This window comes from Periophthalmus magnuspinnatus, chromosome 13 (genome assembly GCF_009829125.3).
Source record: "Periophthalmus magnuspinnatus isolate fPerMag1 chromosome 13, fPerMag1.2.pri, whole genome shotgun sequence".
In the NCBI taxonomy this organism is placed as follows: domain Eukaryota; kingdom Metazoa; phylum Chordata; class Actinopteri; order Gobiiformes; family Gobiidae; genus Periophthalmus; species Periophthalmus magnuspinnatus.
Window position 1 is genome coordinate 4,970,126 of NC_047138.1, and position 26,508 is coordinate 4,996,633.

At 40.7% G+C, this 26,508-nt stretch overlaps 1 protein-coding gene across 2 annotated transcripts; it reads left to right on the forward strand.

Annotated features, from left to right (window-relative positions):
- Positions 1–1,002: 1,002 nt before the first annotated feature.
- On the forward strand, positions 1,003–26,133 carry vaspb (vasodilator stimulated phosphoprotein b). Of its 2 annotated transcripts, XM_033976786.2 has the most exons (14): positions 1,003–1,510; positions 8,699–8,870; positions 11,718–11,898; positions 12,372–12,438; positions 14,750–14,853; positions 15,196–15,476; positions 23,316–23,428; positions 23,525–23,579; positions 23,668–23,695; positions 23,786–23,825; positions 23,942–23,989; positions 24,595–24,664; positions 24,738–24,795; positions 24,874–26,133. In XM_033976786.2, exons 1-14 carry the CDS (start codon positions 1,506–1,508, stop codon positions 24,906–24,908), a joined length of 1,257 nt encoding a protein of 418 aa, XP_033832677.1. In that variant the 5' UTR covers positions 1,003–1,505; the 3' UTR covers positions 24,909–26,133. The 2 variants fall into 2 exon arrangements, with proteins under 2 accessions (XP_033832677.1, XP_033832678.1); XM_033976787.2 differs by lacking the exon at positions 23,942–23,989 and having other exon boundaries at positions 1,067–1,510.
- Positions 26,134–26,508: the final 375 nt, after the last annotated feature.

The following is a 26,508-nucleotide window of genomic DNA, read 5'->3' on the forward strand; positions in this document are numbered from 1 at the left end:
TAAAATATTAAGTATTAAGTTACATTATCAACACAATTCATAACGTAGTCAGTGTTTGACTGTTTTTTCTAATAAAAAGTACCAAAAAGAACCACAACAGTGGCAGCCGTACACAAACATTCTGTAGAATATTTTTCCAGGAGGGTTTCTATAGCCAATAGGTTATCCAATAACCCCAGAATCTAATATAGTGCATTTAGCACAGGGGTTACAATAATACCAGGCTCTTGCAATTGCTGAGAGCAGTCAGCAGCTTGTCTATCAGTCTGTGCAGTGGTGAGACCAAGGCATATTAGCTTTCTGGATGTTTACACATGCCATAGACGTAATGCATTCCTTTCTCATCCTCTCGACCACTGCTGTTGCCATTAGGAAGGCTGAGGACTTGAGTGTACATTTTCTGACAAGCTTATTATTAGCTATTGCAAATGTTAAATTAAATGATCAGTTAAGAATACTGGAAAGACTTTAATTTAGTTCAGACTACTCCACATCTTGGTATTTTATAATTAAATTAATGAATTAATTAATTAAAAAAATAGTAGTACTACTACTACTACTACTACTACTACTACTACTACTACTACTACTACTACTACTACTATTAATAATAATAATAATAATAATAATAATAATAATAATAATAATAATAGAAGGCTATTCCAATAACTACCTCATTTGACAAACAGCTCTGACACAGTTTCATTAATTATTTTCACTCTATCATTGAGGGGATTTTTGACCTAATTAAGTGACCCAAACGTTACCCGTCATGCGTCTGGGCCTGGACTTTGCTTTGGATAAAAGCTGCTTTGAGGTGCAAGAGTAAAAATACTAATTCCACCACTTTACCCTACTCTTTATCTTATCTGAAATGTTGTCAGATGTTTTATTTGGCTTTTTGTAGCTTTATATTATCATTTCGTACTAGTATCCTACATTTGTCATTGGTGGTGTATGGTGCACACATTAGTAAAGTAGTGTGTCGTACAATCCCATGGTGCACTCAAACGCACCATGGGATTGTAGGCTACTTTGAAGCTGGCGGTTTGGGCCACAGCGCGCTCCCGTCAATTACACCGTCCAACCGAGAAGTCCGGCGATCCCACACGGTTTTCTTGTCTTAAACGCGGCGAGAAACAGTTTCTCCCCCTCACAACAACAACAGAAGACCTTTGTACGTCCCGTGGAGACATGTATCTTTGCGCCTGCACCTCTTTTTGCGCGTAAAAGCACAAACCACAGGGATAGTGATCGGAGTTGACAAGCCCGCTCCGCTACTGTATCCTCCCCCTGTTTCCCTCCCTCCTCCTCTCCACTCTCCAACTCCACACAACCAGGAAATCGTCGAGGTGTGCTCTTTTATCCCCATATGCGGGTTTGGATGCATTTGTGTTCGGGTTTTGGGGGTTCTTTATGGCATTATTTTGACTTTTAAAGCCAGGATCGCGCTCTGAAGTCAGTAAAGTTCCACTCGCGGACACGACCTCCACTCTGGCCGAACAATGAGGTGGGTAAAGCGGCTCAAATCCCTTCATCTTCATTGTGTTTCCAGGTTACATTTGCGCTTCGCCCACTGTTTTTCCCCACAAAAGACGACACGTTAACAGCTGTATAGTCTGTAGATGTGCATAAACAGACCCAGACACTAATACCTTGGCTACTTTTCACTTGGGAATAAGTTATCCATGGCGTTCCAACTTTAGTGACATTTTACGCAGCAGGTTTTTGTGACCTTTGTATTGGATTCGAGTGTTTAATTGTGCTTTGTTTTAGCTAATTTAGTTTTTACACATCGTTTTTGGTCAAGTTGATTGGCTCACAGTACTCTATTGGCTATAATGTAGCCTTTAATGTAGACTTTAATGTAGGCCAGTAGGGTGCAATCCCAACTCTGCGTTACTGGAGTTGTTTTTGAACCATAAATAATCAGTTTCATTGTTATAAACTTAGAAAATGCATTTTAACAGTTGCTTATCCATGGAAAAGGTGGTTTATTTGGATTATTTTGACAATGGTCTAGTTGTGTGACTAACACTGTGGTAAATTCCTGGTGTGTTGTGCCAGGCCAGCAGCCCCACTCGCACATTTGCCACCCCACACAACCACGCACGCACTAAACCTGCACTTTTTTACCATGTTGTACCATTTGGCGATGTAGGGGTTTATACCAGGAACTAAATGGCTCCATGAAAAGCGCATGTCCACGAATTCCACATCCTGTTACAGCCTGTGCAGTTGGAAATTACATGGTCTGAAACCAGTGCTTTGGGCAGAGATTTTTCTGTGTTTCTTGTCCCCACTTATGCTTGTAGATAACATTGTATGATGTAGATTTGAGTCATGAACAAGTTGCTTTTATTCAGTGGTGATAACCTGTGTAACTAGTTTCTTTATCTCATTGTAGCACGCCATTTCAGTGACAATATGCTCCGTCTTCAAAAGCACTTGGTACTAATTGGTTGGTAGTAGTATTTTTTCTGTGCATGTTTTCAGTTCAATTTGGCAGTACGGCCTTGAACTGATAACCTGGACACACCTTCGATTAACAAGACCTTTTACCACTCTCATTTATTAAGCCTACTTGTTAAATGCACCTTCTGTGTTTTTATATGATTGTAGATCAAGCTCTATCTAGATATTTCTGTGGTCACTCCACTGACTGAGGCTCATGTCACCTTGTGCATAATAGGTGGACACTGGAATGCTGCTCCACATTTATGCTCATTGTCTGTGTGGAATGTAAATGTTGACACAGAAGTGCAACCGATTTGTCAGAAGTTCACCATTTTCACCCAAATAAAGCTAAACACATGTAAAGTTAAGTCCTTTGCATTTTAATACTTTATAAAATTGTAAATCTGAAAATATAAATGTTTGCATCAGACACACAGCTGAAGTGGCACAGAAAGAGTTGTCCAGAAAGGGGTTCTGCATTTGAAGTGTCCAAGACGATATATCCAGACTTGGATAATTGAGTCTTTCTACAAAGTTACTATACATGCACAGTACTTTAGATCTTGCAGAAAAGTGGAACAATTATAATAGTTCTGCAAACAATTCTTGGAATCCAATTACATAACAGCTTTGTATCTAAACCTATATCATTTAGAAACACTTGTTTAGTTGTAAGAACTGCTAATATTAAAAAAAACAAAACAAAACATAATACACTCAACATTTGTGAATTGCAGTTAAATAAAAACTCCATGAAAGTGCCATGTAATAAATAAGAAAAACAGGCTTTCGCTCTTGATATAACATTATGGTTTTATAGTATAGTTTTGATTGATTTGATTTAGTTCTTTTGTAATTCTGCCCTGTACTGTCACTCTTCAAAAACAACCCAATTTATTTTGACTCATCATTTGATAAATCTTGTCTTTACCACTGTTTCAGGCACAGGAAGTGCAGCACCTGTGTGATGAGTCAGTGTTATTGTTAGAGCTGTGACTGTCTTCTTGTGTGATTCAGTGACGAGGTCACTCTGACTAAACGACTTGTGTGACTGGAGCAGTGTGGCTGCTCCAGGCTTCTCTCTCAAGTCTGTTGCTCACTCGGGCAGACAGGTGTAATGTGCTGTGTAACACTGTCTACAGTCTAATGACTTTCCTGTTCTTTTCTGTACATGCCTGCAAGCAATGCCAAAAAGGGCTCTCTGATGCTGCAGTACAATCCTACGCACTTTGTAGACTTGAAACACACTTTATTGATCAGCCTTAAAAGCAAGGAAATGGCTTTCTTCTGTTTAGTCTTCGTTGTGTCCCGGCATCCGGAAGAAATTGTGGCTTCACCAGTGATGTTAACATCGTTATCTCCACTAAGTATCACAACCTTACGTCCTGCAGCACTGTAGCAGTTATTTTTCATGCTTGGCAATGAAACGCTGTATGAGGGATAACCATGAAACCTTTTAGCCAAAGCAATTCCAATGCAACTGTTAGTAACAACTGTTACATGAGCAAGTCTTTTAACAGTGTATGAGGCCTCTTGTCCTGGCAGGCGCTTCAGGAACATTTGTTATGGCTTGAGCTGCATTATATGCATTTACATACATGGTATTGACATCAAATTTGCATACATGACATTGCATACATGACACTGACTTCAAATAATTAGCTAGATTTGTATACGTGACATTGAGATAGATATATATATATATATATATGCCCCATGAACTTTACAATGATTAAACCTCCTATGACCTGGCGTCCTCATATGTGGACAACACATTTTGGGCTGTCTAGACCACAATAAAAAAAAAAATTCTTTACAAGGTCCTGTTGTCCATTAAGTCACTAAACTGTCACTTAAAGGTGACAGAAGAGTATAACACATTATAGTTTAGATTCAAGATGGACTTTGTTAAAGGCATATGTGTCAGCAGCTCTTCAAATGAGTCACATTGTTCCAAGAGACACAATTGTTGTTTCTCATTTGTTTTTACACTCAGAAAAATGTTGCTGTGTTCAGACACTTAATACAAAATTATTATTCAGATGTGATTTTATTTTGTTCTATCAAAATCATTAAAAACTAGGATGAATCGTTTTTCTCATAATGTAAAAAGATAATTCATTATTCTTACACTCATCAGGTCCCAATCAGCCTAAATAACAAAGAGAAATTAATAAATCCATGAAAGAGCTCGGGTCTCAGGAGGTTAATACATGTATAACTTGTGTTGTTGTGCATCTATGTTGGTGCAGACTGGTGCACTGTTGGCCTCACTCTTCACTCATTACAAACTTTTACTGTAAAGTTTGTTTGGTGACCCCCCCCTTTGCTGTAACAATTTAGCCCCAGTTGGTCCTCCCTCTTCTCATACTCATAAATGGGCCATTATGCTTTGTGGATTAGCCGTGTGTTGCCTTTCTTACAAAACCTTCTATTGTAGTTCTTTAGAAAAATCTAGTTTTTTCAATTTACCTTTGTTGATGGCAGATATTAATCACACTTAAACCTGTTTAAAAGTTAGGACCCTACACTGTTAAATCATATTCTTTCACAGTTATGCTGTTGATGGTACTAATAATTCAGTGTTGTGAGCATATGGGATAATTGAGATATTATATTTTTGCTTCTGAAACAGAGATGATTAAATTGAGACCTGCATAGCACAGTTAATGATTAATCAAATCATCTTGAAATTATTCCAGATTGTGTGTCTGGGATGTTTATGGTCCTGCTGTTGCCTTGGTTTCCTGGATTGGTCAGTCCAAAGACCCTTGAGGGCTTGAAGGCAGTGGTGATATACTGTATGGTCAGCGTCAGAGGAGGACCACTGGCTAATGGAGCATAATGGATTCCACTTTGTAGAACTGTTATGCTAGATGTCAAATGCATGCCTTTATACTACCAACTTAACAAAGGAACTGTTAATGTTCATTTTTAATGTTTGGTCTCTCAACTGACGACTGACAGTCTGTTTGCCACACATAAATAGGACTGTTTGGTTATGAGAAGAAAAGAAACAAACATGGATTGGGTCTTTATTAAAATCCTGATTATGAACTGTCAGTAGTAATAAACCGACTTTTAAATTAACATTTTGTGATTGATGTTTTTAAAGCCACTGTAGCTTCAGCTTTCTTCTAGATGACAAGGGTCAGAGAGGGTCATGGATAAATGTTTATTGTGTTAATTTTTAGTTATTCATATTTTTTTTACACTTAGTAAGGCCAAAAAACAAAAACAAAAAAATCACCCAGGCAGGCCTGTGCTCAGAATTTATAATTTGTATTTATTATATTATTATTATTATTATTTTATTACACATTTTTTGTAATGGGCACTTGTTACAGTTTTTTGTATGACTGCTGCCATAGTCATATATTCCTGTATTAAATCATTGTTAAATAATCTGTTATCAACACCAGATAATGCTTTATATTTGCACAGTATTTGCCCTGTCCTCAGTTGTGTCGTAAGTCTAGAGTTTTCTCAGTCATCGTGCTCCGAGGCAAAAGACTGTGTGCAAGTCAGAACAGCTGAGTAGATTTTTTTTTTCATTCACCAAAGCAGGCTCATAGTCAGGTTGGGGGATGTGCTCCAACCTGTAAAAGGAATTGAGCTGAGAGAAAAACATGCAGAGGTGAGTTCCTTCCAAATATGGGTATTGAAAGTGCCTGATTTGCCCTTGCCACACACACATGACTGACACCAGGGAAGCATTTCTGTGAAGTGCTCGGGCCGGCTGGAGAATGAATGGGTTTTGGCCATGTGTTTCCCACAACTTAACTAACGGTGCCAGGCAAGGAGTGAGTAAGCACAGAAAGAATTTAAAGAGTTTTTGTAAGCAGAGGAGACACGTTTGTGCAGAAGTTGGCCAGGTAGTTACAAATCAGAGTTTTACAACAGATTCATATAGAATAGCTGAGATAGATGTCTGTAATTGTTGCTGACTCGTGTTGTCGGATGGCAGTAGCCCGCAGCAAGCACATGTGTGACTGCTTTCACTTGGCCTGCTTCAGCATGCATCAGATAAGGAGAAAAGGCAGTCAATATTGTTTTCTTTTAACAATAAGAGTAAATCACTTTGATTTAGAAATTAAGAATGCACAGATTTTATATGTTGAGAAATTACTCCATGGCAGTTACAGCATATTCCTGGCTTCTGGTTATGATAATTATTTTGTATGTTAAGATCTTTTCCTATGTAAATGTTCAATTTCTAAAGATCCACGGATAAATTCTTGTTCAGCTCAATATCGGGGTTATATTTATTGTCATCTGGATTGTATCTAAAGAATCACTGACTGAATGACTGAACAAGCATCTTGTATTTGATATTTTGAAAGTCTGTTCTTATGGTTTATTTTAGTGAGAGCGAGTGTGGTGGGAGGATCAGGTACACACCAGCAGAGGGAGGACACACAGCCACTGGGCCTGACTGTACTTGCCAGCACTTAGCGCACAGCCTTATACAGACATGTCTAAGTGCTGCGGCCTTGCGCTGTGGTTTCCTGTTAACCCCTCACTGACCAGCACTGCACTGGGATGAAGAAGCCCCTAACAATACTTCAGAGTGTATTATTAATTTACATGCTCAGTGTTCAGCTTCATATTCACATCGTATTAACGGCACATCTGTTCCTGTAAAGGTTGTTATATAAAATTCTTCCTGAGCATCGGTCTCTGACTTATTTGTGGTCAAGAAAAAAAAACTCTCAGGGCAAGATTGTTGCCTTAGTTAGCTTAGCCCAGCTCCTACTCGTGGCTAGTGGTCCAAATGGATGACAAGAATAGATCGTTTATAGCTGTCCCTGTCATGGTTTATTCTGAAACATCGAGCGTCCATATGACAGGACCCTCGGAGGGGGTTCCTCCCCAGTGGACCTTGCTCAGTGGACCAGGTTGACAGGTCCATGGCTGTGCACCTGCCTGTCTTTGTGTGCGGCACACGAGCTTTTAAGGTCTCGGTGTCCGTAGTTGTATCAATAATGCAGCCGCTTACTCTCAGTCTCACTTTGAGTCCTCGCTTTCACTACCATTAAAAATGCATCTGTTTCCCAGTCCTATGTCTGTCCCCTCCTCCTCATCCAATAAACTTCCCCTGGCCTACACATCAGCTATATGTTTCCCCAGGCTTCTTGAATCTACAATATAAAATCAGTTCAAAAGTGCCTGAAACATAAAGCGTTTGTTCAGTTTATATCTATAAACATACCTGCTATAGTTCATATCTGAGTGGTCTTGGATGTTACTTAATATGTGTTTCATGTCGTTGTTGTACTAGTTGTCGCATGTAGTATTTCTGTTTGCGTGGTGTAGGGTTTATGTTGCTTTACAAGGGTTAAGTGAGAGTTGTCCTGTCACTGTAGCAACCTAGTCAGCAAGTCTAGTCAAAAGGACGTATCACAGTGAAGTTGAGCTTGTGTGTTCGAGGTGAATGATGTTACTTATATATCTAACTAAAATGCAATGCAATGTCAATCTAGCTGGAGGTTGCACAATGTGTAACTTTGGTCATTGCCCCAGAGCATATTGTCTTATTGCCAAAAACATTTGATAACTACAATATGTAAACAAAATGGAAAGCTTAAGTTTGAATAGGAGCCTCTGAGACCTGTGCCCATAGATTTTTTTTTTTTTTTTTTTTTTTAAGGCGAGACATTCCTTATTAGGCAGCCTGGGCAACAGGAATTGGGCGGTGCCTGTGGAGCTGTGTCACAGGAAGCAGATTGTATCACGGGTGGGACAGATGGAGGGAGGGGGAGAGATGGATTATGGGACTATAGGCAACGCAAGGGGTTAGATGAGGAGAGGAGGGGCAATGGGGGAAAAATATAATTGATAAACTCAGTTGCATCCATAAAATACTCATGTCTGCCTTTTTTGCATTACCTTATTCAATAATTTTAGGGACTTAATGTTAATCTGTTTGAATAGTTTATGGTAATATACTAAATTGCTTCCATCTCTCCAGCGTTGATGTTCAGGTTGTGAGTTTGAAGCTTGTAAATAATGTAAATAATGTCTTATTTGGAGTTTGAATGCAAGTGACGAAATCCTTGTATCAACTGGACCTAGGCACTGCTTCCTGCTTTTATTGTCTTATTCTTTTATGTCTCCTGTCCTGAAACTTGTTTGAAATAGAATCTATAGTCTTTCTTTAGGTACTTGTAAACTTAATGCACTGTCATCATCATATTCCCTTGTTATGTAAAGTAATTTTGTATTTTTGTCTTTTTTCTAGTGAGTCAAGTATTTGCCAGGCTCGGGCCACTGTGATGATCTATGATGATGGCAATAAGAAGTGGCTTCCTGCAGGTGCTGGACCCCAAGCTTTTAGCAGAGTTCAGATCTATCACAACCCAACCAACAATGCCTTCAGGATAGTGGGGCGAAAGATGCAAACAGATCAGCAGGTAGGTCAGCTGTGTTCTTTTGTACGTATGCTTTAACTCATCTTTTAGATTATTTTAGCTCTAGGGTCCACATCAGTGACCCTAACCCCTGCCCCAGGCCTCTATGCCACATTTGTCTGTAGCTCTCACAAACCTTTTTAGGCAGTATAATTTCCACATGCATACATTTTTTGACCATATGCACAGCTTTAAAACAGTTTTTTTCTGATCGTGGAAATAAAAAAAATACTTTATTAGCTACAGATGGCGAGCAGTGGTCTCAGTTTGTCATCATGTGGATAGCATTTGTTCTCCAATTTAAATGTGTGTGTATATATATATATGCACACATGCACATACTACATAGGTAAAATTAACACAGATGTTCTTCTGGTGACTTCGAATAATCTAAGGGAATGTTAAAAAGTCAACATGATTATTAAAACTTCTAATTGAACAAGTTGAGCCAGCAAATGAAAATTTTAATGATTCACTTTGGGTGGGACCATGACCGTATCCCCCCTGCAGCCTCAGTCTATAATTGTTTAAACATTTATCTGAAATGGCTCCTCTGGGATGCCTTTTTAGAGTGGATTGCTTTTCCTGTGAGATAGTTTGCCTTGTCAACCATTTCCTGTGACCTACTGTTCATTCACTGTGTGTTATTTGAGACATGGATGGAAAATGCTCAACTACGAAAATGTAAAACAAGTAATTTAAAACCACGATCCTACAAATGTACCCATGTCCAATTGGAGACTGCTCTTTTTTCTCTTTTTCAAATGGTTAAAGAAAGAACAGGGTTAAAACTTGTTTGGCCTCTTTGTGTATGTTGTCCTCTGCTCCGCTCCCCCAGCTTTGTGGAATCCAGACACCAAGTGATGTCTCAGCACTTTCAGGCTCCCCCTCCAAACCAAAACTATTTTTCCTTCTGTTTGGTGGGCTTCACTCTAGGGATGGGACGATATTCAATTTTAGACTCACGATTATCATGGCCAAAATAATCGCAATGAACGATATTATCGCGATAACTATTAACCTGTTAACGTTCCGATGGCTCGGGCCACTTCTGCGTCACCCGCACAAACAATCTACACATCAAATGAAAGCTGCGGCGCTTGTCTTTCTGGATATGCAAACCATTTCCATCTCCAATCACCACAGTGACAGGAAAGACGTTTTTACAGAAAAGTGTGAATCTGGACTTCACTTACCATTGAGCGCTCTGATTCTGTCAAACATCAACATATTCACACAAAGTTGGTCTCATTTGTTCCGTAAAGGTCCAGAGAATATAATCCAGTCAAGAAATTATGTCCACAAAATAAGATCCTCCATGTCCAATCTGCTGCAGGAAAGTACTCCAAATATGAAATCAGCTCCGTCACTTCTTTGCATTTCGATTTGTCGATTTCAGGCATAATAAACTTAGTTAGCTTGTGATTGACACCAGTATAGGCCAATAAGGTGGGGGTTGTGGGTTACTGAGGCCGCAGACAGCGAATCAGTGCTACAGATGACTGAAAGTTTACGCCCCACTCTTGTAGAATCAACCAATTACATTACACACATTTAATAACGTTTTCCCCCTACAGCCAATGAGCAGCAGCACATGATGTATGACAGGCAATGGTTTTCTGTAAACAGACGTACCCGGAAGAAAATGTGTACTCCTCAATGCCATGTTGTCGAAATGGACCGGTCCTTGTTGCGCCGGAAGTGACGCAAGTGCCCGTCGACGAACACTTAGAACGATGCAATTCAGGAACTTTGGCGAATTGGGAAACGGCCAAAGCCAAGTGGATGCAGAAATCTGTGCATAATGGCGCATTTTACGCACTGTTGTTTTGTGTTTTAAACATGACGAAACAGACAAAACACAGGGAGTACGTGATCGAGGACACTGTGGATGTTTGTACAAGTTAAACTAGAGGCATCTCGGACCTGGAGCGGTTCATGGCAAAGAGTAAAGTGGACTCAGGATTTTCTCCTGAGTCCACTTTACTCTTTGCCATGGACCTTATTTTTTGATGGATTGGATGCTGTTCTCGATTGGTAAGCGTGGTTTATTCTACTATTGACTTAATTGTAGGAAAATATACCGTGTATAATCGTTAGCTTTGCTGCTGTGCACATAGTGCACATTCGGACTATGCGCTCTGGCACATTTGTATTCAGCTGTATGAATTAGACTTCATTTGTCTATTGTTTAAAAGGTGTTGTTTTATTCTGCAGTTTGCGTTATTGTAGGTAAAAATATAAGATGTACACACATTAGCATCTCACCTGTGCGCACGGGTGAGGCGCGCACTGGCACGCTCCTGTGGAGAGTTACGGATCAGACTTTGTTATTGTTGATATCTGGCAGAATATAGTTCAGACAGAGATAAGCACAGAAGCTACAAGTGTCATTGCTATGACAGAGTGGGCAAAAACCAGAACTATCTAATTGAACTACTAATCTAAATGTTGTATTGGATCTGGAAACATGAGGCAGTGTGGTGCCGTAAAGGTGATTATAATCGTGTGCGATGATCGTGATTACTAAAAAATGCCACGAACGATTAATTGCGGACCCTTTTTATCGCGATTAACGATATTATCATATATCGTCCCATCCCTACTTCACTGACCCTACAGGCTGGAATAAATATCTCAGTTTTTGTGCTTACCCTTATTTTTAATTAAAAGCTGTTATTTTGTCTTTGATTATTTTAGCATATTGTTAAATTAATAAGTTAGTTGTTATATGTGAATAGTAAAAGATTTTGCAACTGCTCATTCTTTTAAATCTACATCTTTATTTACCGTTATTGTGATGATGGTGGTGATGAATAATTTTTTATTTATTTTTTCTAATGTTTGCAGGTGGTAATAAATTGTCCAATAGTAAAAGGTTTAAAGTATAATCAAGCCACACCTAACTTTCACCAATGGCGGGACGCTCGACAAGTTTGGGGGCTCAACTTTGGCAGCAAGGAGGACGCTGCTTTATTCGCCAATGGCATGGCCCACGCTCTGGACGTGCTCAACTCCATGGCAGATGCAGGTAAGTATGCAATAGTATGCAAGTATGCAATAGAATAAAGGTTAAAGGTTAGTTAGAGTCTCTTTGTGTTATGACTTTCATTTTAAATGTTTTTAACACCTTTGACATTTTGTTCACACCTTTGACATCTTAAAAGTTCAAATGATCTGGTGATATCACTTTAACTGGCAGAGTGCCTCAGTCAAGCCTCTTAATAAACTATCAATCTTTATGCTCCAAAAGTGACATTCACACCACTCAGTGAGAAACTATTGGATTGTAATCATATTTGACAACTCAGGATTGTCTGCTTTGGTCTTATTAGAGCAGTTATTATGATGTTAATTCAGACTAGATGTGCACTACCTTTGTGTGCATTGGAAGTGCCCACATTAGTAAACTGGAGGCTGTTGAGATAATAATGATACAACGTTTTACTTGTGTTTATCAAAGCAGTTACCTGATGTTTACTCATGGAAGTTTGTTTTTGTCAGGTTATGCCACTCTTCCTCGAGCAGTGGCAAATGGGCCATCTCAAGAGGAAATTGAACAACAACGAAGGTAGTATTGATTGCTCAGCCTGTTTCACCAATTTGAAGGGTCATAGTATAGTTATCCATAGATTGCAATTATAATAGCAATAATGCATGCTGTTTTTTTAAATCTGATTTTGCTTGCATAGATTTAATGCAATTTGCCTGACAGTTAGCTTTAGTGCCTTTAAACCTTTCTGATTATCAAAATAGACCATTCATATTACGCCAAGTCCCCAGTATGTTTCTACAGAGAGACTGTGTGGCGTGGTACCAGGCATACACTTGGCATTAACCTTTTAATCTTATTTAGACTAGGAGATCATTTGCAGGATGAGACTTGATTGGTCAGGCAGATGGCACGTGCGTTCTACCTCCTTTCTTTACTTGTGCTTTAAACCCCTTAGTGACTATTAATAGTAAAGTAGTATTGATATAATTAAAGTTCAATTGCAATTTAAATGTATTTGCATGCAAGGCTTTGAGAGGATTGACTATTTGAACTTAATCTTTACTATAATACTTTATGGTACTTGTGACAACTAATAATACTGATTTAGTGTTTTACATAGAGCAGCTGTGGGATGTGTGTTAAACAGGGAGATGGAACAGAGGCAAAGTGATCCAGCTTGAATTAGGCCACCTTATCCAGCTGTGGGCCTACCAGATGTTGATTAATTAAATTGCATAAATTCCACTAAATCATGTGAATTAAGTTGTTTAGCGGTTTAATTGATACATATAGTTACTCATTTGTAAAGTTCGTCTTAATCTTGTTTTGACATGTGTTTTATTAATAATTTTGTGTCTGGATATTATTTATGATAGTTTAGTAGAGAATCTTGGTGACATTTGCCTTCATTTACTAACACTGCGGTGAAAAGGGCGTATATTTGTGCATGATATTCATGAACCTGTGAGGAGAGCTTCTATTCTGCAATACACAGGAGCAGCTGGTGATGAATGTGGCAGCAGAAAACAGAGAAAAAAACCACAGCATTTCTACTTCGTCATTTGAATGAAACGCCTCAAAATATTCATGTTTGAAGTGGCCTCATCCCCAGGGTTTACAGCATGAATGTGCAAAATACACTAAAATGCTGTGTTTATCTGGAGGAAATTATTAAGAATTACATTTAAAAATATATATATATATATATTGTCTTGGCACATGGTAAAATGCAGAAAATATTAAAAAAATAATAATAATAATAGAACCCCAATATATCTTACATTAGTTATCGTAATGATTTGGAAGTAATTTAATAACAATAGACCTACATGTGATACGTGTGAGAAATGCACTACAGTCAGACTAGATCCAAACTCCGATGTCTGAATCAGTGGTGAGCAGTTCTGGTTCAGGCTGTGCACAGATGAGTTGGTTCAGGCCAAGGCACCTATAACGCCACTCCCTGGTCCAAGTGCATGGAGGACGATGCATTCATAACAAGCTGTAACAAACCAAACTGGATCTGTGCTCCACTATGGATCTTTGCTCCACTATGGATCTTTGCTCCACTATGGATCTTTGCTCCACTCAGTCATGGACCCCCAAGCACGGAGGACAGGACAGCCAACCCGCCCGAACCTAGTCCATAGCCCACTGCATAGTGGTTCTCAGCCCCCGGACCTATTGTGTCGAGGATGCCACCACTCAGAACAAGAGCTGGCATCCCAGGCTGCATCCGCAATATGGTGTGGATCCATGGGAGAAGGAGGGACAGAACCACTCAGACCCAGTTCACTGTGCGCTTGCCTTGCTCTCCCCGCCAGTACATGGACGACAGTGCCGCCTATCGGCTGAACCCATCTGGACCAGAGTCCACTTGTTCTGTGCCTTTGCCGCTCTTGACTGCACTTGCTGCTGTTACTTGAACTCATGTGGTTCTGCGCCGGGCTGGTGTGCAGTGAGTGGTGTCCAGCGTTATGCATGGAGCTGTTTTACGCTTAAATCCATAGCTCATGATAGCTTGTGTTGTAAAGTTTAGAAAACGTAGTATCAACAATGGTTAACTAGTATACACGATTATAATTGACAAACTACAATAATTAAATTACTTTTTTTCCTCAACTGTTCCTAAAAATAACTAATATATTAAGGGGCAATACATTTCATGCAGTTAAAAGTTGCTTTCCTGTGCAATTTGGGATTTGTTTGAAATGTTTGTATATATTACTCCACTTCCAGCCCTGCCTAACAATTGGTACGCACCCTGTTCTCACGTCAGTTTTGATAAATCCCAGAGAGCACTTTGATTTGGTCATGCACCAAATATGCACAGATTTTGCTGTACGGACATTTCATAAATGAGGGTCATTATGTTTTGTATCTTTAGGTTGGAGCAGGAGCGTCTGGAGAGAGAGAGGCAGGAGCGTGAACGCCTGGAAAGAGAGAGACTGGAGAGAGAAAGGCTGGAAAGAGAAAGACAAGCAGCTGCAGGTCAGAAAAAAAAGTCTACATTTATATGTGGTTTGAAGATTTACGTTCAATATTGAGTCTGTATCTTGTAATGACATACTTAATGTCACACAATAATTTCTTTGTAGCGATGATTACTGGTTTGGTTAACATGCATAACTAATAATGCATACTTGGATTAGTAACTTTAAGGTCAGTATGTACATGTGGCACATACAGCCTTGTGCCAATTTCTGTTGTTCCAGTTATTTAGTACTAAAACTTGGCAAAACAGGCAGTACATGCTCTGCCCAAGCTCATAAAAGTTTTTTCTGAAAAATATGTCTCCATTGAACATAAAGTAAATATTGTCTTCTCCTTCAGTCATGGCTCCTCCAGCCCCTCCACCTCCGCCCATGGCCCCGGCAGCACCTGCACCACCACCTGCACCTCCTGCCCCTCCAGCCCCCCCTCCACCACCAGGCCCACCTTCAGCGCCGGCCGGGGGCATTCCTCCGCCCCCAGGTCCCCCTCCTTCAGGAGGAATCCCTCCGCCTCCACCGCTGCCTTCTGGTGGTGGTGGCGGAGGAGGAGGGGGCGGCCTGGGAGGAGGTGGAGGCTTGGCAGCAGCTTTAGCAGGGGCCAAACTACGGAGAACTTCAAAGGTCAGTTGATCAATAATTAAGCTTTTTTTTTTTTCACTTGCACAAAGCAATACATATTCTTACTGTAGGAGCCATATGATGTGTTTGTTGCTGTGGCAATGCGTAAGGGGCGGGGTTCACGTGGGCAAGGGTGACGTACTGGGAGGTACAAAGGCACCGGGTTTCCTGCTGTCTGACAGGTGGAGAGGGGAGACGCCGGGTAGCCGTATTTTTCGTTGACCGCTTTATTTTTATGCTTGTTACCATACCAGTTTCTGTAGGCCTACAACTTACCATCTTTGTATGTGTAACCTGCTTAGACACTGGAACCAACTGATTAAAACACCATAAAACGCACTTCGTGAGTCATTCAGTTCTTCCATATAACAGCGCGTCAGAACGAGGTACTGGACCCGGACTCCTCTCGAAGCGACACAGGCATATGGTCGCTACAATTTTTTGTCAACGAAAAAGGCATTTAACTAAAGGGAAGCCAGCGCTCGCAATATTGAACACGCGCCAGGACGACGCTAAGTGAGTACAGCTGTGCCAATCAGCAAGGGGGCAACCAAAACGCCATTCTGCGGAGAGCAGGTAAGCTCACCTGCTGCGTTGTCTGTGGACAGAGAATCCGTGCATCAAATACTAGACCTAAGTGTCTTTGTTTGTTTATGGACTTTGAAAAGGAAAGTGCTTGGATAAGAAAGTTTGTGCGCTTTGGTGGAGGTTGCGGGGCGCGCGCTCTGAGTGACGTCACGTTGCCGTGGATTAAATAATACGATGCCCTGGAGTTTCAATGGAAATGATGACTGTGCCAATTTGTTGAAATGGAAAGTTATTAATCATACACTGTGTGTTTATATTTTATGAGTATATTGCAACGTTTCACTGAAAAGAAATGAATAAATAAAATTGAAAGAAAAATAACAATAAAATGAGCGAAACTAATGGTGCGGCCTCTCGGCCCGAAATGAAACCTGGAAAGCGTGAACGCAAACTCTCTGAAAAGGCACTAACGTATAAGGTGGAAAAACTACAAAATGAACGCAAAGGTCACGTGAATAAAATAAAAGGCTTGATACCTAGTATAAAAGCTCTCATGAAACAAAAGGAAAATGTGTATCAAGTAAAGGATTCTCTGGTGACATTGAATAAATGGTGCGACTGTGCCAATACTGTTCAGAGTGAACTTTTGCCTTTAATGCCTCAAGATGAAGTTGTCAAACAAAATGAATGGTTTGCAAGCATAATGAAATACACAGAAACATTTCAAAATGATGCAAAACAATGGATTGAGAACACTGAACAAAACTCAAATGAACAAGGTTTAAATGAAATGGATGAAATTACATGCACTGAACCAAGGGAAAATCCACAACGAAGTACACATGAACAAGTTTTTACTGAAAATGAAGAATTTATATGTTTTGAATCAAATGTGGTAAAAATGTCTGACAAGTTTTTAACAGAAGATGACGTAGAACCAGGAGACAGCGCTTCAAATGCTGGAAATGATAAAACCTCACAGTCCCTGCTCTCTACAGCCTCTTCTACACGCCTAAAGGCCGAAGCTGAGCTAGCTGCATTAGCTGCAAGACAACAGCTACTCAATGAGAGACATGCACTAGAGGAAGAGGAAGAGCGGCTGCGAAAAAGGAAGGAAAAATTACAACTTGAAACTGAAATGGCAGAAAAAATGGCAAAACTGGAAATTCTCAGAACTCAAAGCATAACAAGTGGAAAAGGAACTTCAAGAGTATCAGATGGAATGAATTCCTATCTGAAACCGCCATTAAATGTGAATGCACCTATTTTCACACCAGCATCTGCAAAACAAAGTACAACAATAAACAAGCACAAAGTGCCTTCAATAAAACAGACTGGTATAGCAAATGCTACAATTACAACTAACAGACAAGGCTCCCAATGTTTAATGTACGGTGCAGAGCCAGTTATTTCACAGCACGGACAACTTGCCTCAGATATCGACACAAATGCACTGAATATGGACAATAAAAACTATGTTTTTGGTATTATGGAAAGACAAAATGAAATAACAACTTTGCTAATACAACAGCAATGCCTTGCAGCTCTGCCAAAAAGAGAGATCCCCGTATTTGATGGTAATCCTCTGAAATACCACACATTTATAAAAGCATTTGAAAATGGAGTTGAGAGGAACACGTCAAATGATTCTGATCGTTTGTACTTCCTGGAACAGCATACAAGAGGCCATGCAAAAGAACTAGTCAGGAGTTGCCAATACATGAATCCAGAACAAGGCTACACAAAAGCTAAGAGTTTATTAATGCAACAGTTCGGTGATGAGCAAAAGGTGGCGTCTTGTTACATGGACAAAGCTCTGTCGTGGCCTCCGATTAAAACTGAAGATGTAAAGATGCTGCAGGACTACAGCCTGTTTCTTAGAGGATGCTGTAATGCTATGGAGGATGTACAGTATCTCCATGATTTGGACATGCCTTCTAACATGTTAAGCATAATAAAGAAGCTGCCTTATAAGCTCAGAGACAGGTGGCGGAGCCACGCCTGCGAGCTCCAGGAACGGCAGAAACGAAGAGCTCAATTTCGAGATATTGCTGATTTCATTGGAAAACAAGTGCGCATACTCACCGATCCAGTCTTTGGAAACATTCAAGATCCTCCCATATTAAATAAATTAAACAAACCTAAGCCACAATTTCGATCGAAAGGTACCAGCTTTGCTACCACCGTCGGTCCAGCAGGGAACAAGCCTTGGTCTTCAAGAAATGAAAAGGAAATAAAGACACCGGAAGGGAATGCTTGCATCTGTTGTGGAGCAGGACATACATTGGCTAATTGTGCACAGTTGGGAAAAATGGCACATGAGAAAAGGATGGACTTCCTGAAGGAGAACGGTATTTGCTTTAGTTGTTTGTGCACAGGGCACATAAGCAAGCATTGCCGTAAAAGGTTGTCCTGTTCAAAGTGCAGCCTGAGACATCCCACTGTCCTCCACAAAGAGAGAATGCCTGGTGCAATGAGTGAACGCAGCACGGAGGCTTGCAACATTCTGGTGTCGAGTGGCCTTACAGGGGCTGGAGACCAAGACTGCAAACTACCTATCGTTCCAGTTCAAGTTAAGTCCAAAATGGGAAGCAGAATAATTACCACGTATGCGTTCTTGGACCAAGGAAGTACTGCAGTGTTTTGCACTGAGAGCCTGCTACATAAACTTAACATAACAGGAAGAAAAGGGCATATTCTTCTACGGACGATGGGCCACGAGAAGGTTGTAAATAGCAACATGGTGTCTGGACTGGAGGTTGCGGCTTTAGATGGAGAAGAGTTCCTCGGGTTGCCCAAAGCCTACACACAGGAGTCCATGCCAGTATGTAAAGGAAATATCCCAACAAAAAGGGATATTAAGCAATGGCCTCACTTGAGACATATTCATTTGCCACACATCAATGCAGGAATCGAGCTCTTGATAGGAACCAACGTGCCAAGAGCTCTGGAGCCATTGGAGGTGGTTTGTAGTGTGGATGGAGGACCGTTTGCCACTAGAACGATGCTGGGATGGACAGTAAATGGACCACTGGGCGGAGGCAGTGAAGAGATGGACAGTGAGCAGCCAAACATAACTGTTAATCGTGTTTCTGTTGTTCAGCTGGATGAGTTATGGCAGCAGCAGTTTATAAATGACTTTCCAGAGAACAGTCTGGATGAGCAGCCTGCCATGTCAAGAGAAGATTTAAAGTTCATGGAATCCGTCACCACTTCTGTAAAACACCTGGATGGCCATTATCAGATCAGTTTGCCACTGCGGCGCAGCACCACTTGCATGCCAAATAACAGGAAAATGGTTGAGCAGCGTTTAAAACATCTCAAACTAAAGCTGCAGAAAGACCCAACATTTTTCTGTGAATACAAAATGTTTATGGAGGAGCTGCTGCACAGAGGTTACGCTGAGAAGGTACCCGAAGAGGAGCTGATTCGTGGAGATGGAAAAGTGTGGTACATCCCACATCATGGTGTTTACCATCCCACCAAAGGAAAGTTAAGAGTCGTGTTTGATTGTGGAGCTTCTTACCAAGGAAAATCATTGAATGCTCAACTCTTGCAAGGTCCAGATCTGACCAGCTCTTTGATCGGGGTGGTGACCCGCTTCAGAAAGGAGTCAGTGGTGATAATGGCTGACATTGAGTCTATGTTCCACCAAGTGCGAGTCACTCCCGACGATTTGGACCTGCTGAGGTTCCTCTGGTGGCGGGACGGTGATCTGGAGCTAGTACCTGATGTGTACCGGATGAAAGTGCACTTGTTTGGGGCTACATCGTCACCTAGCTGCGCAAACTATGCCCTCAGGAGATGTGCAGAGGACTATGGGCACCTCTACAGTCAGGATACAGTAAGCGCGCTGTATGACTGTTTTTATGTGGATGATTGCCTTGTCTCGGTGGCTACAGAGGAACAAGCACTCTTGTTATACAAGGAACTAGTCGACTTGTGCTCTAAAGGAGGGTTTTGTCTTACTAAGTGGAGAAGTAACAGACCTGCCGTGATGGATGCCATTCCTTTGCAACATCAAGCAAAATGCATGGAACTGTTTAACATGGAGTTGGATTCTGTGTTTGTGGAGAGAGTGCTGGGAGTGGAATGGTCTATCAAATCGGACTCATTCAAGTTCAATGTCAGGCTCAAGGATAGACCAAGTACCAGACGAGGTATACTTTCCATCATCGCCTCCATTTACGATCCTCTGGGAATGCTGAGCCCTGTGATTTTGACAGCGAAGAAAATCCTGAGAGACCTGTGCAGAATAAAGGTGGGATGGGACGACACTATTCCCGATTCAATCTCGAAGCAGTGGTCAGAATTCATGGAACAGCTCCACCTGCTGGAAAATTACAAAGTGAGTAGGTGTCTGAAGCCGCCACACTTTGGAGAAGTCTCCACAGCTCAGCTACATCATTTCTGTGACGCCAGCGAGAGTGGATATGGAACCGTAACTTACCTGCTGTTAAAGAATAAGAATGCTGAGCAACACACTGCATTTGTGATGGGAAAGTCACGAGTTGCTCCCCTCAAATCTTTGACCATACCAAGGATGGAGCTTATAGCCGCAACTATGGCTAGCCGTATGGATATGCTTTGTAAAAGGGAGCTGCAGATGGATCTTCTGGACTCAGTATTCTGGACAGACAGTGAGTCAGTGCTGAAATACATTCGAAATGAAATCTCACGATACAAAGTATTTGTGGCAAACCGGGTCTCACAAATCCTTAAGGCATCCAGTCCTGCACAGTGGAGATATGTGGTCACTGACAGTAATCCTGCAGACATAGCCTCTAGGGGTTTGAAAGCTGAAACACTACTTAAGCATCCTACGTGGCAGTCAGGCCCTCACTTCTTGTTAAAGCCGGAGAGTCAGTGGCCTGTCAGTCCACAGAACATCGGTCAGCTTTCCCCTGAAGATCCTGAGGTGAAGAAGATTGTCACAGTAAATGCTGTACAGACAAAGGAGGAACCAGTGTCCCGCCTGGTTCAGTATTTTTCTACTTGGACGCGCCTTAAGAAGTCAGTTGCCTGGATTCTAAAGTTTAAAGAGTGGCTTCTGTCCTGTATGAAGGAAAGGAGAGAGTTAAAGTTGAGCTTAGAACATTCTAATCTCACGAAGGAGCAGCAGGAACGTACAGTGGAAGTGGAAATGCAAGGATACAAGAGGACAAAGATGGCTTTCAGTCTTGATGTTGAGGATTTGCTCAAAGCTGAGCTTGCCATAGTAAAATACTGCCAGCTGAAGACTTACGCTGAGGAGCTGGTTAGTCTTGAAAAGGGGCAGGCAGTAAAAAAGTCCAGTCATCTCCGCAAGCTTTGCCCACAGTTGCAAGATGGAGTCCTGAGGGTTGGTGGTAGACTCAGTAATTCGTCTATGCCTGTAGAGGTAAAACATCCCATAATACTGCCTAAAGATCTGCACATTTCAGAGCTGCTTCTTCGACATGTTCACCAGGAGGTGGGGCATGGTGGTCGCAACCATATGTTGTCCAGACTGAGGGAACGGTACTGGATAACTGGTGTGAGTACTGCCATAAGAAAGGTGCTGTCCAAGTGCGTTGTCTGTCGCCGCCTGAATGCGGTGCCAATTCAACAACAGATGGCAGACTTGCCATATGATAGAATTGTGCCTGATGAACCGCCATTCACTCGTGTGGGTGTTGACTATTTCGGCCCTTTTGAAGTTAAGAGCAGGAGGAGTATGGTGAAAAGATATGGTGTAATTTTCACATGTTTGGCTATCAGAGCAGTTCATATTGAAGTTGCACAGTCATTGGAAACTGACTCGTTCATCAATGCACTGAGAAGATTCATTGCCAGAAGAGGACAAGTCAAAGAGATTCGTTCTGACAATGGAACCAACTTCACAGGAGCAGAACGAGAGTTGAGAACTGCTATTGATCGGTGGAACCAGGTGCAGATTAGTGATGTCATGCTGCAACGAGGAATAAAATGGAGCTTCAATCCTCCAGCTGGTTCACATCATGGGGGAGCATGGGAGCGCCTCATAAGATCTGTCCGCAAAGTCCTTAATTCCACCTTGAAAGTGCAAAGTCTGGACGAAGAAGGCTTGCACACAGTGCTTTGCGAGGCTGAGGCTATTATCAACAGCAGACCACTCACAAAAGCTTCCTTGGATGTGAACGACCTAGAAGCGTTGACTCCTAACCACCTGTTGTTATTAAAGACATCACCATCCTTGCCACCAGGTGTGTTTGAGCCCACGGACATGTATGTTAACAGAAGGTGGAAGCAAGTCCAATATATGTCCGATTTATTCTGGAAAAGATGGGTGAAGGAATACTTGCCTCAGCTGCAAGAACGTCAACGATGGATAGGCGTAAAAAGAAACTTGGCAGTGGGAGATCTCGTTCTCATTATGGACAGCACAGCCCCCCGAATTTCATGGCCCATAGGACGTGTGATACAGACCTTTCCAGACAAACGAGGATTTGTTCGTCGGGTGCAGATAAAAACAAGGACTAGCTGTCTGGACCGGCCCATCACAAAACTCTGTTTGCTGCAGGAGGCTGAGGCTGGCTAAGGACGTGCTGGCTTCAGTAGTATTTTTATCCTTTGATCTTGCCTTTTTGGACCCCTTTTTAAATGGCTCGGGTTTTTGTGGATTACTTTTTTGTGCCTTTGGACTCAAGACTTTGGACTTAAATCAGTTTGACTGAACTTACCATATGGGTTTGGACACTTTCACATGAACATTGTTCAGAGTGGACACTTAAGTGTGAGCATCATCAATGTTGTTTCTACATGTTTATGTCTCCTATTTGTATTATTGATTGTAATTGTGGTAATTATTATGTAATAATTAAGGGGCTGGTTGTGTAGGAGCCATATGATGTGTTTGTTGCTGTGGCAATGCGTAAGGGGCGGGGTTCACGTGGGCAAGGGTGACGTACTGGGAGGTACAAAGGCACCGGGTTTCCTGCTGTCTGACAGGTGGAGAGGGGAGACGCCGGGTAGCCGTATTTTTCGTTGACCGCTTTATTTTTATGCTTGTTACCATACCAGTTTCTGTAGGCCTACAACTTACCATCTTTGTATGTGTAACCTGCTTAGACACTGGAACCAACTGATTAAAACACCATAAAACGCACTTCGTGAGTCATTCAGTTCTTCCATATAACAGCGCGTCAGAACGAGGTACTGGACCCGGACTCCTCTCGAAGCGACACAGGCATATGGTCGCTACACTTACTGTATCTGACTTTATTTTGTAATACCTTGTAACTTGATTTTTTTCTTTTTGTTTTAAAAGGATGACATTTATCTAAATTAAATTCATGTTTCTTCTTGCTCTTTCAGCAGGAGGATTCACCATCAATAGGCCGAGCTGATGCCAGTCGCACCAGCAACTCTTCAATTGGTGGAGGAGGAGGAGATCTGATGGGTGAAATGAGTGCCATCTTAGCGAGACGGTGAGTTATACTACCAAATCAATAGAAGAAATGTACATGCCAAATGCCAGTGCACCACGCTGGCTTGTATAACAAATGCTTTGTTCATCTTTTTAGGAGAAAAGCTGCAAATGCTGGAGAGAAGGCACCTCTGAAAAAACAAGAAAATAACGTAGGAGTTACATTTTTCAGCTCTGGATTTAGATGTTTGCAACACACATTATTAACTGAGCCTTATTAATCTGTGTGTGGTTTTATAGGATGATTCAGACTCTCAAAGTCAAAACGGTAACAACCACTGATTCATATAAATATTTGTATATATAGTTTTGTTTATTCCAGGTATTGTCTAATAAAATCTACATTTTACATGTTCAGACTCCATCAGAAGACCTTGGGAGAAGTCTTCAATGATCAGGTGAGTGTCAAAAACATCTGTGTTTTTTTTCTGGTCTTGTGTGATAATACCCCATGGACCAGGGCTTCACCACTCCCTTCACTTTTCTAAGCACACAGTCTATGTCTTACTAACAGGAATAACTCCATCGGCAAGAACATGGACTCCATTTCCCAAGGTTCCAGGTATACCCATTGTTGCGTCACTCATACCTCAGTTCCTCTGGCTCTCTCTGTCCTGGGGTTTACACAGGGCTGTAACCTGCTGAGCTATTCTATTCTGCAGCAGATGGCACCCTCTAATGGTGAAGGGAATGGTGTGCGCCCATAGAGATAAGGCTGAAAAAGAACTTGCCATGAGTCACCTCTCTCTCAACATTTCTGCATAGATGTTTTCTGGTCCAAATCTGCAACTCTTGATTCATGACTAATATAGTGTCTTTATAATAAAAAGCAAAAGAAATTAATATGCAGATTTATTTAGTTTCTAGTAGTGATGGTCATTTTGATTTTGATTCGATATGAAATAGTACTGCACTGTATTTCAATATTCAATTAAAAACAGAACATTTTTTTGGAAATAGTTTGCATGAGAATCAATACTTTTCATCTGTATTGATTTATTGCTATTTTGGTATCAATCTGCCTATCACTTCTATTATACAACTTAAAAGTTGCCTTCTTCCCTGTGATGGTGGTGATGGTGGTTACCTGTTGTACAGTTAAGGTGAAGCCATTCATCTTTTTAGTTTCTCAAACTAATTTCAAAATGTCCTCTTGTTTAATTTTAGACCAAAGCCAACAGGAAACAATGATTCAGGTGGTGGTTTTGATGACTCTGAATTAGAAAAACTGAAACAGGTATGTGCCCAAAAGCTACAAATTTGATATGATAATAATAAAATAATGTAATGCTCCTTTGTTTCTGTTTTAGGAGATCCTTGAAGAGGTGCGAAAAGAATTACAGAAGGTTAAAGAGGAGATCATTGGAGGTGAGATTTTATTTTACGCTGTTATGTGAAACAGAAAAAAGATAACTGACATTTACTGATTTTTTTAATTTTTTTTAGCTTTTATTCAGGAGCTACAAAAGAGAGGCACGTAATTGTGGTGTGTAACGGTGTAACGGAGGGTGAGATAAAATGCAGTTCTGGGCCATTGGGATTCATTACATCGCGCCTTCCCTTGAAGCCTGGGAATGTCTCATTTTCTCCTGGACACTTAAACTCGATGCTCTGTTCCACAAACACATGTGAGCAGATCACTGCTTATATGTACTATATCATGCAATATCACTTCATGTAAACAGTATCTCGGGGCACTTCCTCAGCATTCACCAATACTGCACCGGCAATGCCATATGTCCTTGTTTTGTATGTTCCTGTTGTGTTTTTGATGATTAAAATAACAAATCAGGCCATAGAACAATAGGCACAGCTTCCTTTTCCATTGATATGTACATTTGGCACAACAATGTCTTACCCAAAATTTCTGCTAATCTTTTTTGCTATAAAACCGATTTTAATCAGGTTTTTTTGTATTCAGGGATCATGTATGACCATATTTACTATAAGAACAAGATGCTGGCGTGCTGTGATTGTCAAGAGATTTTTTTAGCATTTTCTAAAATCAACCACTGCTACAGAACTGCTACAGAAAATTTGGAAATGTACAAGAAGGTTACCATGTGAAATGGAGAAAGGACACAGCACGCAAGATGCACCAGCGCCACTGATCAAAGAGCAACTTTAGACAGCAAATAACAGTTTGTGAAAAATAATCTAGAACCTAACTGCTGTATTTGAGGTGCTGTAAATGGAGGAGACAGGCAAAGGGAACCTGGTGGCGATAATGAGTGTTTTTGTAGTTTTATGATGTGTCTATGCACTTGTTTTGGAGGATGTCTGTGTGCGTGTGTCACACTGCCTTGATAGACTATTCCCTCACTCAAAATGAGATATTTCTCGTGGCCAGTGGTATTTTACTGTGCTTCATATTTCCGTTATAGTTTTCAAATGTTATTGAGATATTGATATGGCCAAGAAGAGGTCAATTCGTTTGGCCAAGACCAACTGCCTTGAGAATAAATATGTATATGTATATGGAAATATCTATCTTTTGAGGGAAATTAAATGGTGTTTCTATTTTAATTGAATTGCCTGGTGAATGGGTATTTGGTTAATTTGATTATTTTCTGAGATGTTATTTTGGGTGTACTACTTTTTTTTTCTATAGAGTCTAGGCTTTTTACACTGAAATAAAGAGAACGGCTTAGAGACACTGGATTAGAAATGGCTTTATAGTCGAATACAGCTGCTTTTTAAAACGCATATACTTGTTTTGTCTTTTTGTCCTTTACAAAGAGGATAATACTTAGCTCTACCTTTTTAACATATAGATTATAGATAGAAACACTGAAAGAACATAAACAATTGCCTACTGGTGACAAATTTATCAAACTAAAGATCCAACATGAGAATGCATCAGGAATATATTCTAATAAATGTTTGATGCATTGCACAGTGTGAAGCAAAACAGTAATGTTATATTCTCTATTGGGTCCACTCTACTTTAAAATGAGAACATTTGATAGTACCAGAACATGTGAGAATAATTTATATATAATTAAAGTGTTAGTTGACGTGTTCTATATTTTACATATAAATAAATCCCAGAAGCAATAAATATATTTGTCTTAAATTTGA

Excerpts from the sequence above, each read along its gene's own strand:
- vaspb (XM_033976786.2), top strand. Across the intron at positions 15,477-23,315 it reads AACTACGGAGAACTTCAAAG|CAGGAGGATTCACCATCAAT; the intron begins GTCAGTTGATCA and ends TTGCTCTTTCAG. Across the intron at positions 24,796-24,873 it reads TAAAGAGGAGATCATTGGAG|CTTTTATTCAGGAGCTACAA; the intron begins GTGAGATTTTAT and ends AATTTTTTTTAG.